Here is a 15089-nt window from a genome sequence, read left to right on the forward strand (position 1 = left end):
ACCACACCTGCTTGTACGTTTAGCCTTATAGGAACTCCTGCATGCTTTCACTACCCGAAGACTTGCATACTTTCGCAATGAGTAGGCCTAAGACTTCAAGACAAATGTCTCCTGGGTAAAGTCATTACAGGAATATCAAACAATATGTTATTAAATATGACTGAATATAATAAAGTTCTTTCAGTCTCGTCCTCTCATAAACTGCAGAAGCATTTACTGTGCTGCAGGTCACCTGAGGACACAAGCCTCAGCAGTGAGTCTACAAATCATTAACAACTGTTGTAACTTCAGGGGCAACATGTCTGTTTTTATTATGTACATCGCTACATTCCCACTTTGAGTAACCCAACAGAAGAAGGCTGTATTTTCTAGATTAGGGACCAGTTTTATGCACTGCACTTTGAACCACTTCAGTGACAAAAGCCCCATCCATAGGCTTGACATGTTCCTATTGAATTCTCAAGCATGTAAATACAAGGGCATGATAATGAGAAGAGGTTGGAGACACAAAACGTAGAAACCAGGTGGGGGATGGGACGGAAAGGAAAGGAAAAGATGGTAATGATGGAGGTGGTCTTCAACACCCATGAACTCAGAGTAGGTTCATTGGGTTCATATGCTGCAGAGGAATGCTGTGGGGGTTGGAGAGCTTTTTCTATCGACCTGGTCCCTGTTGCACATAAACAGAAACCCCTTCTTTGGTTCACTATTACCAAAGGTCAACCATTATTGTGTTTTGAAATTAGGAGGGGTTGGTTTGCTCACCTGGTGTAAAGGTGACTAAGCGTGACAGTAGGCTACATACATATGTTTCAAGGCTCATAGACAGGTATTGTCAATCAGTCAAGGACATGGCTTGTTATTGAGGAGAGGGTTCAGTGGGTTCAGTGGGTTCATGTACATACATAGGCTAGTGGGGGAAGGGCATTGCTAACTCTAGGGATGAAGGGGTCGACATGCAAGTGCTTAGAGGCATCCACCACTCCTTATGCTTTAATCTGGCATTTCACCTCTAAAAATACCAGTAAAAGCTAGCAACTCTTATGAGAAGAGAAAATACAAATACATATGATGAGTATGGGAAAGAAAATATGTGTGTGTGTGTGTGTGTGTGTGTGTGTGTGTGTGTGTGTTTGTGTGTGTGTGTGTGTGTGTGTGTGTGTGTGTGTGTGTGTGTGTGTGTGTGTGTGTGTGTGTGTGTGTGTGTGTGTGTTTGTGTTTGTGTATATGGTGGTTTACTGCACTGCATGTTTCTCGTGAGGGTTACTGAGTTCACTCCACTCTGTAGTAGCCTTAAGTAGTGGTGGAAGCTACTATACATGGCTTTATCTCATGGACCTGGAAACTGACTTACTGCATTGGTCAAATCCCTTACTATCACATCAATTACATGTTGATGTATTAGTGATCTTAATATAACAACACAACCACAATGACACAATATAGCATCAAATATTACATTTCTAAAAAGATAAATTATTATTATTATTTTTTATTTAATTTTTTCACCTTTTACCTCCTGTCTTTAGCCATGTTTTCCAGTTGCGTAACCTGAACACTGACAACACTTCTTGTAAGAGAATGCTATGTTAAGGAATGTAATGACATTAAGTATTTGAGTCGCAGAGCCTGTTTTTTGGTTAACATGCAAGACAAATGTACATCTCTTGAAGTAAAACTCCAAGAAATATACAAAACTAAAACAATATAACAATGACACATTTAGAGTGAAATTACATTATATATAGCCAAGATATCTCAGATAGGGTTAAAGAATTGTATTGGAATAACGTAGTTATAAAAAAATAGTGGTAGCCTTTAAATTATATTTTCTTATAGGTCATTCTCTCAATATTGTATCAATTAGTATGAACGATAGAGATGAGGAGTGGTAGGCCTATATTGTGCCTGAGTGGATTTTACATCCCAACACCACTGTAGCCTATTTCTCCATCTGATCTGGCTTCTTCTCCTTTAATTAAATGTCCGTCGTCTTCCACAGCGAGGAGGAAAAGTCATCTATGCGTTGCTGGTGTTCGTTAGTTCTGCATGCATATATTCAATTAAACATAATCAGTAACCTATGATCGGTGAGCTGGGGTACATATGGTTTCTTATTTATTTTATGGTGCGTTCAGTGCGCGAGTGCTTTAATGTTTTGGTAGTGAGTGTGAGGAGGCGGGGTAATAAATACTGTGCACATCAGATGCATAGAACGCTCTTCGCGTGCGTGTGTTTACACCCGCTCGCTGTAGTATGCTGTAGTAGAGCCGAGCAGCCCAGGCCTGCTCCGACACCACGCACACGGGCGACACACGACACGAGTAGGCAGGACCGTGAGTGCCCGGTTCGCCGTCCAATCAGCAGCTAGTTAAGCAATCACTGGCTGGAAGGGTCAGCCAATAACGTGCGACACAGCCGGGCCGGCAGCCAATAGAATGCGCGCTAAACGTGGGCACGTGGATCTGCGCACATGTTGATGCTCGTAAACTGCCGAGAGAAAGAGCTAGCAAAGACACAAACCGATGAACTGCCGGCATAGTCGGTGGGTGTGAGAAACAGAGAGAGAGAGAGAGAGAGAGAGAGAGAGAGAGAGAGAGAGAGAGAGCGAGCGAGCGAGCTGATGCTGGACGCCCCGATGCTGCTCAAGCAACGGAGTGTGTATTGACGGATCAGTCGTATCAAAGTAGGAGATAGAGCCGTTAACGACTGTTTCTGGAAGCTGCTGTTTTAAGCTCACATTACTGAAGGTGAGTATTTCATCCAACTTAACGTTTCTTTTGTTTTATGGCTAAGGTATTCCGAAGTTGGTAGGCTAGCCTAAAGGAATTTCCTGTCCCGCTGTATCCTGTTTGTGCTCCCGGTACTATTTGTTAATATAGCTAGCCAAAAGCTATTTATTTTCTCACGTGGCTTTGTTCCATCTATTTTTGATACTATAACATTACCGTGTAGTAATGATTACCAAGGCTTTTATACTGCCAGGACATTGCATTGATAAAACATGTTTCTCTTGTAATTGGTATTTGTTGTGATGTCATCCGGGTTTATTTCCGATATTTTTAAAATGATATAGCCTTGTTAGAAATTCCTGTTGTGGATGAACTAAAGCGCAGAGGGCGTGGAATATTAGAAATGTAATTGTAGTGTTCCACTATTTCTTTCAGTTTACTCGTGCACATGCATGTAAACAACGTGACATTTGGTTTTAAGAGGAATCAGCTTGCCAGAAGATAAGCCCACCAGCAGACTCAAATACAATTTGAATGGCATTTTGTTGTAAAAGCTGATCATGCTTGATGAAAATGTTTCCATATTCCTGATATTGAGAGACATTGTGTGGACTCGATGAGTATAGTTCTTGCTCCCTTTCGTCATTGTGGCCACACTGCAAACAATTGTATCACTCTCCTTTGTCTTAGAGCAAATTCAGACTTTTTTTTCTTCTCATATTGATCAAATCTGTGTGTGTGCACTTGTTTATTTATCGGACCCCTTTTAATTCCCCCCTCTGTGTTGGTGGGATCAAATACCAGCAGGCAGAGATTACACAAATACCGAAAAGAAATGGAAAGACAGTTGAGAGAAAGGTGCACATGGCCAAAGATACAGAATGTAAAACGTGAATTAGAGAGAAGGAGGAGGAAAAGGGCTGGTCTGTGGAAAAGAAAGAGGTGCACCAGCCTTGTGTGCATAACGAACAGGATGAGCTGAAGGGAGAGCAGCAGAGAGAGATGAGAGGCATACAGAAATACAGCCGTAGAGGAAGAGGTTTGTGTGTGTGACTGTGTGTGTGAGAACCCAAGGGGGGATGGAGAGCAAGCCTGAGACAGAGAGGAGGGGCTATAGACAGAGAGGAGGGGCTAGGCACTGGGAGAGAAAGAGAGACTGCCTATTCTGATTTCACTACTCTACAAGCTCCCATCCCCCTCACATTTTACTCTCCTCTCCAGTCTCCAATCTCCTCAATGGGAGCCAGACATGCACTACCATTGTGTGCCTATTGCCTACCCCCAGTCCCACTCTGCACCATGTTAAACTAGGGCATTGGTCTACCCACCATTTTGAGTAATTGGGGTTATATATTTTTGGTAGCGAGATAGGGAAAAACTGAGTATTATATGCCAAATGGAATGCAGCTCTTTTATATGATTTTGTCTCAATTTGCCTCACCTCTCACTATAGTAACAACTTGCTGGTTTTAAGTGCCAAGCCTTTTTTTCTGTTTGTTTCTTAGCTGAATTGACTGTTATAATAACTCAAACCCTCTGCTTCTGCCCCAACAGCAATGCAGTCCCAGGGCAGCACTTCCTCTCAGCCCTCCTTCGATTCCCTGAGTTTCAGTGACAGCCTCTTGTTGAGCGACTCGGAGCAGGCAGAGGACGACACAGACGTCTTCCTGACAGACAGCTCATCCCCTGTCATCATCAGTGGTGTGGATGGGGCTACGACTAATGGGGACAGAGGGTCAGAGAGTCCCGGGTCCCAGTGGACATGCGACGGCTTCACAGATAAAGAGGAAGAGGAGGAGTCATACAGGTCGGAGAACAGAACCAAGGCAGCTCACATCAGTTTGGGCGAGACAGATCCCACAAGCCAGATTCCTAAATCACAGGGAGACCTGCTGTTTGCTCAAAAGGTAAGGGACTGATGAGAAGAGGGATGACAGAGCAATGTGTGCAGAGGAAATCCCAGCAGACTGATTCAGACAGCAAGGCCAAACCCAAACTCAGTAGTAATCTATCTTCTCTTACTCTGTCAGTGTGCTGAGCTACAGGGTTTTGTCAGGCCCCTTCTGGAGCTGCTGAATGGACTGAAGAGGGGCCGCTTCGATCGAGGTAAGCATCCTTACACCACTGCTTTCAGTCTGCCATGTATGCAGGCTGGCAGCTAAAGTTGTAGTTGCTGAACACAGGTTTATATGATCTGAATGGCCTCTGTCCATTTCAATAGAGTGTTCCTTTGTGCAGCAGTCTGTATTGCAGGCTTGTGCACAATTCAGAATTGAATTGAGAATTACTCCTAAATTCCAATTCAATTCTTGAATTTGAATTGATGTCAAAAACAGGATCTAGAATTACAATTCAAATTTGAATTAAAGGAAGCACAATTGCAATTCAAAGAAATTCATATACGTAATTTCAATGAAGTGTTTAACAATGACACTTTACAATATATGTCAGATATGATTGCATTACATATTCTATAAATGATATTAGTTAGAACTACTTGTACAGATTACATTAACAGTAAATGTTTTCCCCCAGCAATGCATGTTAAAAGCTCTAGTCATAGAACAAATAATAAATAATTATAATAATTGATTTATTATAATTGTAATTTTGTGGAACATAATGGAACATGACTCCATTTACCAGAATGCTTTAATTTAACCAAGTATTTAAAATGGTTGCCAAACAACTTGAGGTGGACATTTGTTTGAAAGCTTCTTTTCTACACAATTTGATGGTCAACACTGGACTTTTTAAGTTTCAGAAGTCCCTTACAACTTCAGATTACAAACGTTTATAGATTTGACACCTGTATTAACAGCGACATGGAAAATATAATAATAGTTGCTCGAGAGGCGTACCACCTCTGACGTATATATATATATATATATGTATGTATGTATGTATGTGTGTATATATATATATATATATATATATATATATATATATATATATATATATATATATATATATATATATATATAGCAATTGTATGTCGCTTTGGATAAAAGTGTCAGCTAAATGACGTGTAATGGAATGATATCGCAAGTGAAAGTGGTGTGTGCGCATGTCTACGTGGACATGCGTTTTTCGTGACTGTGAAGTCTTACAGTGAAAATGTTGATTGGGGGATTTTGTTTTTGATCGTCAGGTTTGAGTAGCTTCCAGCAGAGCGTCGCCATGGATCGGATCCAGAGGATCGTGGGTGTTTTACAGAGACCCAACAGCGGGTAAGATGTTCACATTGTCCCACCATCCACCCTCACTGTTTCTGTCTCTTACTCGTTCTTATCTTGCCTATGCATTACAAGACACTACGTCTTATTTGGATTTTACCATGTAAATGATTATTAAATTGTAGTTATAACAAGAACCTTGTTTTATTGAACAGTCCTTGGGGTAGGTAGAGTTACAGCATTCACCGGCAGTGCAGAAAACACCAAACTTCAGAAGAAAATGTATCTAGATCTATATGCAGGACCATAGTCATCCAGATGTGTTGTTGCATTGCCATCTGTTCCTCACTTTACATTTATATCGTCTTTTTGAACGTGTCTTATGTTTTGTAGGGAGAAGTACCTGAACACTCTGCTCCAGGTGGAGATGATGCTGAAGCTTTGGTTTCCTCAGATCCACACTCAGCCTGTCTCTGCCGCCTCCAGCGTGGCCGCATCCCCTGCTCACTCAATCCAAGACACTTCCAGCTCCACCCCGCCGCACAAGCACAGGGATCAGTTACACATTCCCGTCAAGGTGAGAACAATGGCATTCCTGTGTGTGCAAGAGCCTAATTGTGCACACACAAACACCCCTCACACCAACACCACCACAAATTGAATTCTATATTCACTTGCAAACTACTCTCCTGCTCATTTTCTAGAAGCGCAGACTCAGCTGGACAAGTATGGACTCCCCCACGCCTTCCCCTGTGCTTCTCAAGTGCCCTCGTATCAGTGTGAAAGACAAGAAGGGGAAGCAAGATTGTGATGAAAGGGACAGCCCTCTTCCTCCATCATTGGAGCCTGATGCAAACCAAAATTCACCAGATGTTGCTGGTAACAGCCAGCTAAATGAGGACACAAAGGGAAAGGACAGTGGCAGCGAGGAACTAGGCAATCAATCAAAATACCAAGCAGGTCAGAGCTCTGAGCCGAGCCTGACATGGGTTCACGTTGCCCCCATCCTGTCCCCACGAAAAGCTTGCCCTCCACATAAGGGCACAACAGTGGCAGACAACAATGAAAACCAGCCAGTCACTGTCATCCTCCCACCCAGCAGGAGGGGCAGTCCAGCTATGCAAGACAGCTCCATCTCTTCTACCACACCTTACAAGCACCCCAAAAATCTGAAGAAGCCAATCGGGTGCCAAAGCCAGCCAATTGCTGGACAACAGAGTGAGATCACAGAGACATGTCCGGGTGAAAGTCAGCCTCCTCAAGTCACGCTTACGCCTTTGCCCGAGGTATGCCCCACTCCCTTGGAGACCTGATGCATTGAACAACGTCAAGCAAAGAGCCGGCAGCCTTGCTTTGTTACACCACCGGGCTAAATGCTGCTGTGTGAGGAAGAGGCTGAAGGCCTGTGATTATAGATGCATTAAAGGAAGGAAGGGGAGGAAAGAATTTTATGTGATTTAAAAAAAAAAAAAAAGAGAAATGATGGATCATACATAACCCCTCATGAAAACCACAATTGCAACCGATATTTCAAACAGCAGGACATAATGTGTTTAAATGAATCAAATCTACTAGAGTTGATAATCAGAATAACATAATAATCTAAACGGGCACAAAAGCAGTTGTGGTTGAGGGGGGATGAGAAAGAACACCTAAAGCCGGAAGGCTATTTACAGCTTGTTGAGTAATGATCGATCGGAGAGATTTTGAAGAATTTTGTGCAGCAAATAATAGATTCTTCTCAGCATGAAAGCAATCACTATATTCAGAGATGACTGTTTAGGCAGACATCTAACTTGAGGGACAAACTTGATCCGAAATTTGAAAAGCTGATGTCAATATTTAGAATGAAAGCGTCCAAGGTTTGTTGTGATGAGGTAACTTCAATCAAGAGTGAGTAACGCAGTGTGAGCTGAATTTGATGAGGTCTTACGGCAGGAGACACGCTTGACGTTACATTCGCTTGTAGATAGAATTGAGGCATCTGGCTTGAAGAGGAAAAGTGACATTGAAGTCATTAATAATCTTGTAGCTAGAGATGTGAGAAATACAGTGTACAGAACGCAGCACTATACTGTACGTGTGGTGTGTTAAGAGTCATCGGAGACTGGAAAAAGTTATGTTAATAAAATTACGAATGTAATCCAAGAACTGTTTGGGCACTTGGCATCGAGAGGTATGACATCACTGCAATCGGAAGTAAACTTTTCTTGTCATGCTGCGGATCAGATGTCTCTGCCCGGTCCTTGGCTGCAAACTGACGAAAAAACAAGGACCACTCAAAGACCTATGACTCTTGAATCCCACGGTTAATTTATTCATGTGTTGATTGGACACTGCATTTATTTATTGTTTATATTTATTTATTGGGCAGATGAATATTGCCTGCTGTGCGATTGCATAGTTTGGCTTACAATTCTTTTAAGGGTATTGGGAATATGCTGGTGACTGTTGTTTTTTTTATTGCTATTATGAGGAGAAGGAAGTGAAATGTATGATTGGACTTTGGACTACTGTGCCTTTTTACCAAATAGGATGTGTTCAGAAAAGCATTTGGGGCTTTCAGTGCATTCATACTGCGTTTTGATTGTTTGCTTGTATTTCACAAAAGCAGTGCACATTCAATCATGAAAGCCCACATGTAGTCATTTTCATCTTGCTTCTACAGTTAATACACACAGCATCCAAACCAACAGTATCATCAACTATCTATCTACTGCTTAAAAAAAAAAAAAACGGCATCCAGCACTAGTATTCAGACATCTACAGTTACGTAAACTGCCTACACCTTCGACTATTACACACACCAACAACAGTGGCTACGTATTCAAGTGTCGCCTTCCTTTGGTAGCTTTTCTGTTGGTTGTGATCAACAGAGGAAAGCCTGAACTGCACCACAGTAGCTGGTGCTCTTGAAAACTTGAAAAAAACTAAATATACACTTAAGGGAGGAAATCTTTATTTGCACCACCCTCTACTGCTGCTATTGTTATTCTGATTCCTGTTCTAATTTAGATGTTTGATAGGAGAAATCTACTCACAATATTCTTCTAAATCTAGGAGGGGTTTTAGCGGTGTGATTGGATATACTTATATTAAGAAAGTATTGTAAATATTAAGACTAAAATATTTTTAAAATTGGTATGAGTGATTCATACACTATTTACATAAATAGAGAGGAGGGATATTCACGTACCTGTCTCCTCCTCCAAAAAAGCACCATATGTGAACACAGAGCCACTGGCAGCCTCTATGTTTGTGGAGTAAGAGTGTACAACCCTCAGTCACAGACCCAGAGTCAGACCATCTTACCCCATCTTAAAATGTGACGGTATGGCGTGCCAGACGCTGACTCTCGGTAAGGCTGGGGCTGTGCTCCACCCCACTCCTGTTTACGGTTGTGGTATGACAGAAACCAATTGCACTTATTTTTCATTGTTAATGTCCTATTTTCATGTATGTTTTCTACTACACCAACCACTGCTGATTGGTCACAAATAATATGTCTTGTTTATTTTAGCTGCCCTTTTTCTTCTTAAACTGTAAAAGCTGACTGTAGTTCCCTCCTCCCCTCCCCTTCCCCTCCCCCACTCTGCTGCATTCATCTGCCCTTGCCCTCTCTCCTTCAATCCTGTTAGTATCTTTTCTATCTAAAGTAAACGCTGTCTTTCTCTCACCCCATCTTTACATTATATTACTGTTCTGGCTACTTTTTCAAAAATGATGAACAGGGAAAAAATCTTTTAATAAATGACAAATTTTTGAAAGCTGAACTGTCTGTAATTTGGTGCTTGTTTTTGTTAACTTTGATACATTTAAATGTGTAAAAAAATTGGCATTATATGTTTGTCATATAATATGTGAGTAAGACTCGTGTTTTGGAAAGCAGTTCTCCCTAAACAGATGTGTGTCTCAATGGGGTGCAGATAGACTGTACATTTTGATGTGTGTGTGTGTGTGTGTGTGTGTGTGTGTGTGTGTGTGTGTGTGTGTGTGTGTGTGTGTGTGTGTGTGTGTGTGTGGGTGAGAGAGAGAGGGGGTGAGACTACAGCTTCAGTAATCTGACTGGCAGTAGTGGGGGGCTGGCTGATCCTCCAACCAGCTGCTTCTACAGAGCGAAAACACAACCCGCAGCTTATATGTGTGTTGTTTATTTTATGAGTAGATACCTCCTACAGGTAGTAGAGAAGAGCCTGGCATGGTTGTGTCTGCAGTGCATTCCTACTACAGTAACATAACAGTTAAAACGGGCCCAAGTCTGATCTCTGCACCCAGAAAAATCAAATGGTGAGATTTAAAAGTGAACCTCACCGATCACTTATTACAGTTACTTATTTCCTGTTACAGTAAATACAACGTCTGTCTTGCCAGGCTTGATTTTCTATACAAAACGCAGAAGGTGGTTATTATATTTCTGCAACATGATCGATTAAAAAACAAACAAATTGCTGACAGCTCAAACACACACATGGTGGGCAGTTAACTGTAAAATAGTGATAAAGTCATAACTGCATAATCTGCAACTATTTTCATAATCGAGTAATTGTTTTCAAAAACCATCCAAATATTCAATGGTTCCAGATTCACTAATGTGAGGATATGCTGCCTTTTCACTTTTATATAATTGTAAACTGAATGTCTTTGGGTTTTGGATTCATGGGGAGATAAAACAAACTATTTGGTCTCTGGAAATTGTGATGGAAAATGTTTACTATATCTGACTTTTTATAGACTAAACGAGAAAATAACTGGCAGATTACTAAAGATAATAAAAATAATTGCAAGTTTCAGCTCTGATTTCATTTATGAAATCAAATATTAAATGTAATTTGACTCAAATTCCTGAATTACAAATGGTGAAACATTCACCATTTTCTCCCCACTCCAGTCCAATCCATGGATACAGCATGCACATGGGCACGAGGGTGGCACATTTTAAGAGGGTGTGGTTTGATTTCTCTCTGCTCAGACAGGATGAAATCAGCCATGCCGCACACACACACACACACACACACACACATACCCAGAGTCGTAAAATACACACGCGTGCGCCACTCCCCTCCACCCGCTCTGACACACTGACTGGGTGATTTTGTGATGGGCCTGTTTCTGACACACTGTGCTATGTTACAACAACAGGGACCGCCCTCCCTCCCTTCTGCCTCCCTCTCTCTCGGCCCCCCCTTGTATCCATGCAGTTTTTAGCAGAGAAGCCCTTGCCCTCCAGCCCCCCGCCACTACTCCCCCCTTCCTACTCTGGAGGATGGAAACAAGGGGCAAGAGGAAAAAGACAGGAAGAGGATGTGTGGAGGGCAAAGGGAGAAGACATGACCTCACTCAGTTTTGGGGAGCGTGGAAGACATTTGTTTTGTCTTTTTTTAGTTCCACCCATTTGTTTTGCGTTTATATGTTTTTCATTTTACCTCTTACAGTTTTGTTCAAAAAATAGTCTTATTTATTTTAAAACAGTGATTGTTATTGCATCATAAATGTGCTCAGTACTTTTCACTTCTGAGTATCCAACCAGCATGTGTTGGATTAGCTGAGTGTGTGTGCGATCATCAATAGGATTGCACATAATGAACTTACTGCCCCTTTTATCCCTTGCTGTGTAGGTTTTAATTGTAGTTCCAAGTCCTGTTATTGGTTTTACGAGTTCAAGATTTTAGTGTGTCTGTCCAGTTCTGCTGCATGTTCTATGTGCATAATGAAGGGAATGACACAATGAGGTGCTTATTCACTTATTCTGAAATACCCTTCCTAACAATACACCCACTGAACTCCAGTAAAACTCACATGAGGGGAAGCCACACTGTGACATTACAACTAAAATCACTCGGGTTCACACAAATGCAATGAAATGGTAGGATCACGCTCACACACTTGCTCTTACTCACCCAAAGTCCTCGGGGGGTTTTAGTGCAGACTACTCCCAAAACAGCCTCTATGCTCATTAAAATTGCACCGTGGCCAGCCCTGTGATGGAAATCTGAGCTACTTCGAAGTCATATCTGCCTTGCTGGAGCTCACAGCGATGACGGGCCTTGATGTGTGGGGCTGAAGACGCTGATCTGCCCCCCATCTGTGGTCCCCATCACCGTGATACCACCAATAGGGGACACGGTAAAGACAACCAGGACTACATTTTCAAGGACGCACGTGTATCTCGTGACATTGTGTGTGATATTTGGGGCACAGCCGAGAGCTACAGGCAAATAACATCCTCATCAGTTTCTTTGGCCTGAATGTGTTCACGGGAGCTTGCTTGTGATGACGCCCTCTTACATGACTGCTGAATTATTCAGGTACAGTGAGTAAAAGGGAAACACCAGATAGAGGATAGAATATACAGAGGACAGAAAAAAGAAAGGTGCATAAAGAAGGCAGACTTGGCAAACAGTAGGGGGTCATGAATGAAAAAAAGGGAGCGATAAAAGCTTACAGTAGAGGACTTGGGATTTAGTACAAGCACGTGCACTCACACTGATTCACACACTGAGGTCCTAGCAGCCCATGTGTGTAAAGTCCCCTGAGATTATATCTTCCAAGATGATTTACAGCCTCTGTCAGATATAATAAAATAAAACTGGGTCAGCATGATGAAATATACCATAACTACACACTTGATGAATCAAAAAACTGTGTGAAGGAACATAGGGAATATCTTCAATGAAAGTCATAGAATATTCACTTATGTACTATTCATAGCGTGGCAATAATGAACATCTACACTCATCTGACATCATGTTGTGATTTAGTATGTTGAGGAAGAAATGGTTCAGTCAATGAAACACTTGTGTGTGTGTGAGACTCAACAATTAGTGCTTTGCCGATATTGGACTTGAAATAACTGCATACTAAATGCCTGGCATTCCAGTAATATAATAGATGAATTCATACAGCTCTCACCACCACCCTCATGATGCTTGTTTTAGCTGCACAGACAAGTGGAAGTCACTGTTTGCCAGTGTGGGTAAGAGCTTGTGTGTGTGTGTGTGTGTGTGTGTGTGTGTGTGTGTGTGTGTGTGTGTGTGTGTGTGTGTGTGTGTGTGTGTGCACACATGTGTGATAGTGTGTTTTGTTTTTGTGTGTGTACTTGTTTAGAAATATCTGTGGTATTGTTATATTATGTGCTGAGGTGTCATTACATAACAGAGTTGGCAAGAGAGGGGGGGGCATGTGGGGTGCTGACGGGTGTTTGTGGTTGTGGTGATGGTGGAGGTAGTTGGGTGAATGAATAAATGTGTGTGGATGTGTTGTTTACTGGCCCGCTTATCATTTGATTACAACCAGATTAAGCCATTACTCTTTTAAATGTAAATATTTAACCTGGTTGTTTAAGGTCAAAAATTGGAGCGAGCATTACCCAACTGACAGACCAGCTTTATGTATTAATCTTGCAATTACTGTCTGATAAAGTGCTGAAATTAGTCATTAACTGATTTGTTGGTCAACAGAAAATCAACCGATAGCATTTGATAATCATTTAAACCATTTATTTAGCAAATAGCAATAGCATTTTCTGGTTCCAGCTTAGCAGATATGTGAGATTTCTTAATTTTCTATCATTGTAAATTGCATATTTTCTGGATATGAAGACGCTACTAAGGCTACAACTAACGATTACTTTCATTATTCATTAATCTACCATTTCTTTTTTTGGCTAATCAAATAATTGTGTGGTCTATAGAATGTCAGCAAATAGCAAAAAATGCCCATAACAAGTTCCCAGAGCACATGGCAATGTCTTTAAATGTCTTGTTTTGTCCAATCAACAGTCCTTAATCCAGTTGGAACCTGTTCTTTCCTTTTTTTTGCTTAAATATTACTTTAAAATTACAATTCATCTATTATCAAAACAGTTGTTGATTAATCTTTGGTTGATTGACTAAAATTACAATTAATGAACCAATTGTTTCAGCTTAGACGTCACCTTGGCCCAGTTCACTCTGTGACCTTTCACAGGTGAATGGGCAGATTCAAAACACACAAAGAAATGAGACTAAGGGTTATATAGTATATAGTGTGAAATAGAATAGGGCTACAACCAAAATTTGTTTTTGCTTATTGATTAATCTGTTAATTCTTTTCCGGTCTACGCATGTTAACATGGATGTAAACAGTGAGTGAAACGTTAGTGAGTGAAAGCATAGACATAGACGTGGATGGTTGTAGAGGGAGGGTGTGTGTGTGTGTGTGTGTGTGGGGTGGAGCCTCAGGCTCACTACTACAACTGCACTCAGTTGACCCACATCATGCAAAGACAGAGAAGAATGAGGGGATATAAGGCCCACAAAGGAATTAAACAGAGATCACCTGATAATGTCATGCTTTTAACATAGGGGTGTTTTTAGGACAAGCCTGTGATTAGTTGGGTAATAGCTAGTCAATGTTTCACTAGACTAAGTAGTCACAAGAGCAGATCGGTTGTACTTGCATATGTAAACAAAGTCCTGAGCCATGGGGAGGCTATTGGAAATGTAAGGTAATCAAACCCATATTGTGGACAGTTTCCTTTAGTTAATTCGTTAATTTCTTGGTTTATAGACTATTTAATGCACTTAATATCAACTTTGTGATATGGATCAAACAACTCTTTTACAGAAGAAGGATGAAAATTATATGTAGTTAATAATTACAACAAATAATAGTTATTGCGGTCCACATTTAATCTTTTCAAAGACCAACTTTGGCTGGCTTAATTAAACACTTTCATAAATGAGCCCAAGCTGCATGCATGGAAAGTGGAAGACCCAGTAAAAACCATCGTAAATACAAAAATGTGAATATGATTGATGGACAATAAGTCCGCTAATGGTCCACCGTTGCTTCAGATCAACTTCACCAAGTAATTTGGACAGAAATTGCCTCCTAATATAAATGCACAAACAATATTTAAAATATCAGTTATAGGCTATTATAAATATAAACATATTTACCCAGTTCTGTCATAAAGGGTAACAATGCCACTGTTTAACATGTTCTAGTATACATTTGTAATGTTATTTTGATGAAATACAAACTTTAAAAGATAGCTGACTTATCTAAAATCCCGACTTTTCATCACAAATTTCAAAGTGTTTCCTTGAAGGAGAAACGAGCCACTTCTCCTCGCGTGCGGCTAGGTGGAAACAACGAACATTTCACCGACTCGACTGCGCGGAAATGGTCACGAAGAAGA

The 15089-nt window shown here is 41.0% G+C and overlaps 1 protein-coding gene across 1 annotated transcript; it reads left to right on the plus strand.

The window, feature by feature from the left end:
* Nucleotides 1-2477: 2477 nt before the first annotated feature.
* Nucleotides 2478-9681, plus strand: LOC120562192. Its single transcript, XM_039805765.1, has 6 exons — nt 2478-2750; nt 4287-4639; nt 4763-4838; nt 5884-5962; nt 6302-6485; nt 6613-9681. The coding sequence occupies exons 2-6, from the start codon at nt 4289-4291 to the stop codon at nt 7219-7221; spliced, it is 1299 nt and encodes a 432-aa protein (XP_039661699.1). The 5' UTR covers nt 2478-2750; nt 4287-4288; the 3' UTR covers nt 7222-9681.
* The last annotated feature ends 5408 nt before the right edge of the window (nt 9682-15089 follow it).

Source organism: Perca fluviatilis, chromosome 7 (assembly GCF_010015445.1).
Source record: "Perca fluviatilis chromosome 7, GENO_Pfluv_1.0, whole genome shotgun sequence".
In the NCBI taxonomy this organism is placed as follows: Eukaryota; Metazoa; Chordata; class Actinopteri; order Perciformes; family Percidae; genus Perca; species Perca fluviatilis.

Coding starts and splice junctions, on each gene's coding strand:
- LOC120562192 (XM_039805765.1), top strand. CDS start 4,289: ATGCAGTCCCAGGGCAGCACTTCCTCTCAGCCCTCCTTCGATTCCCTG. Junction 4,839..5,883: donor GAGGGGCCGCTTCGATCGAG/GTAAGCATCCTT, acceptor TTTGATCGTCAG/GTTTGAGTAGCTTCCAGCAG. Junction 5,963..6,301: donor TTACAGAGACCCAACAGCGG/GTAAGATGTTCA, acceptor TATGTTTTGTAG/GGAGAAGTACCTGAACACTC.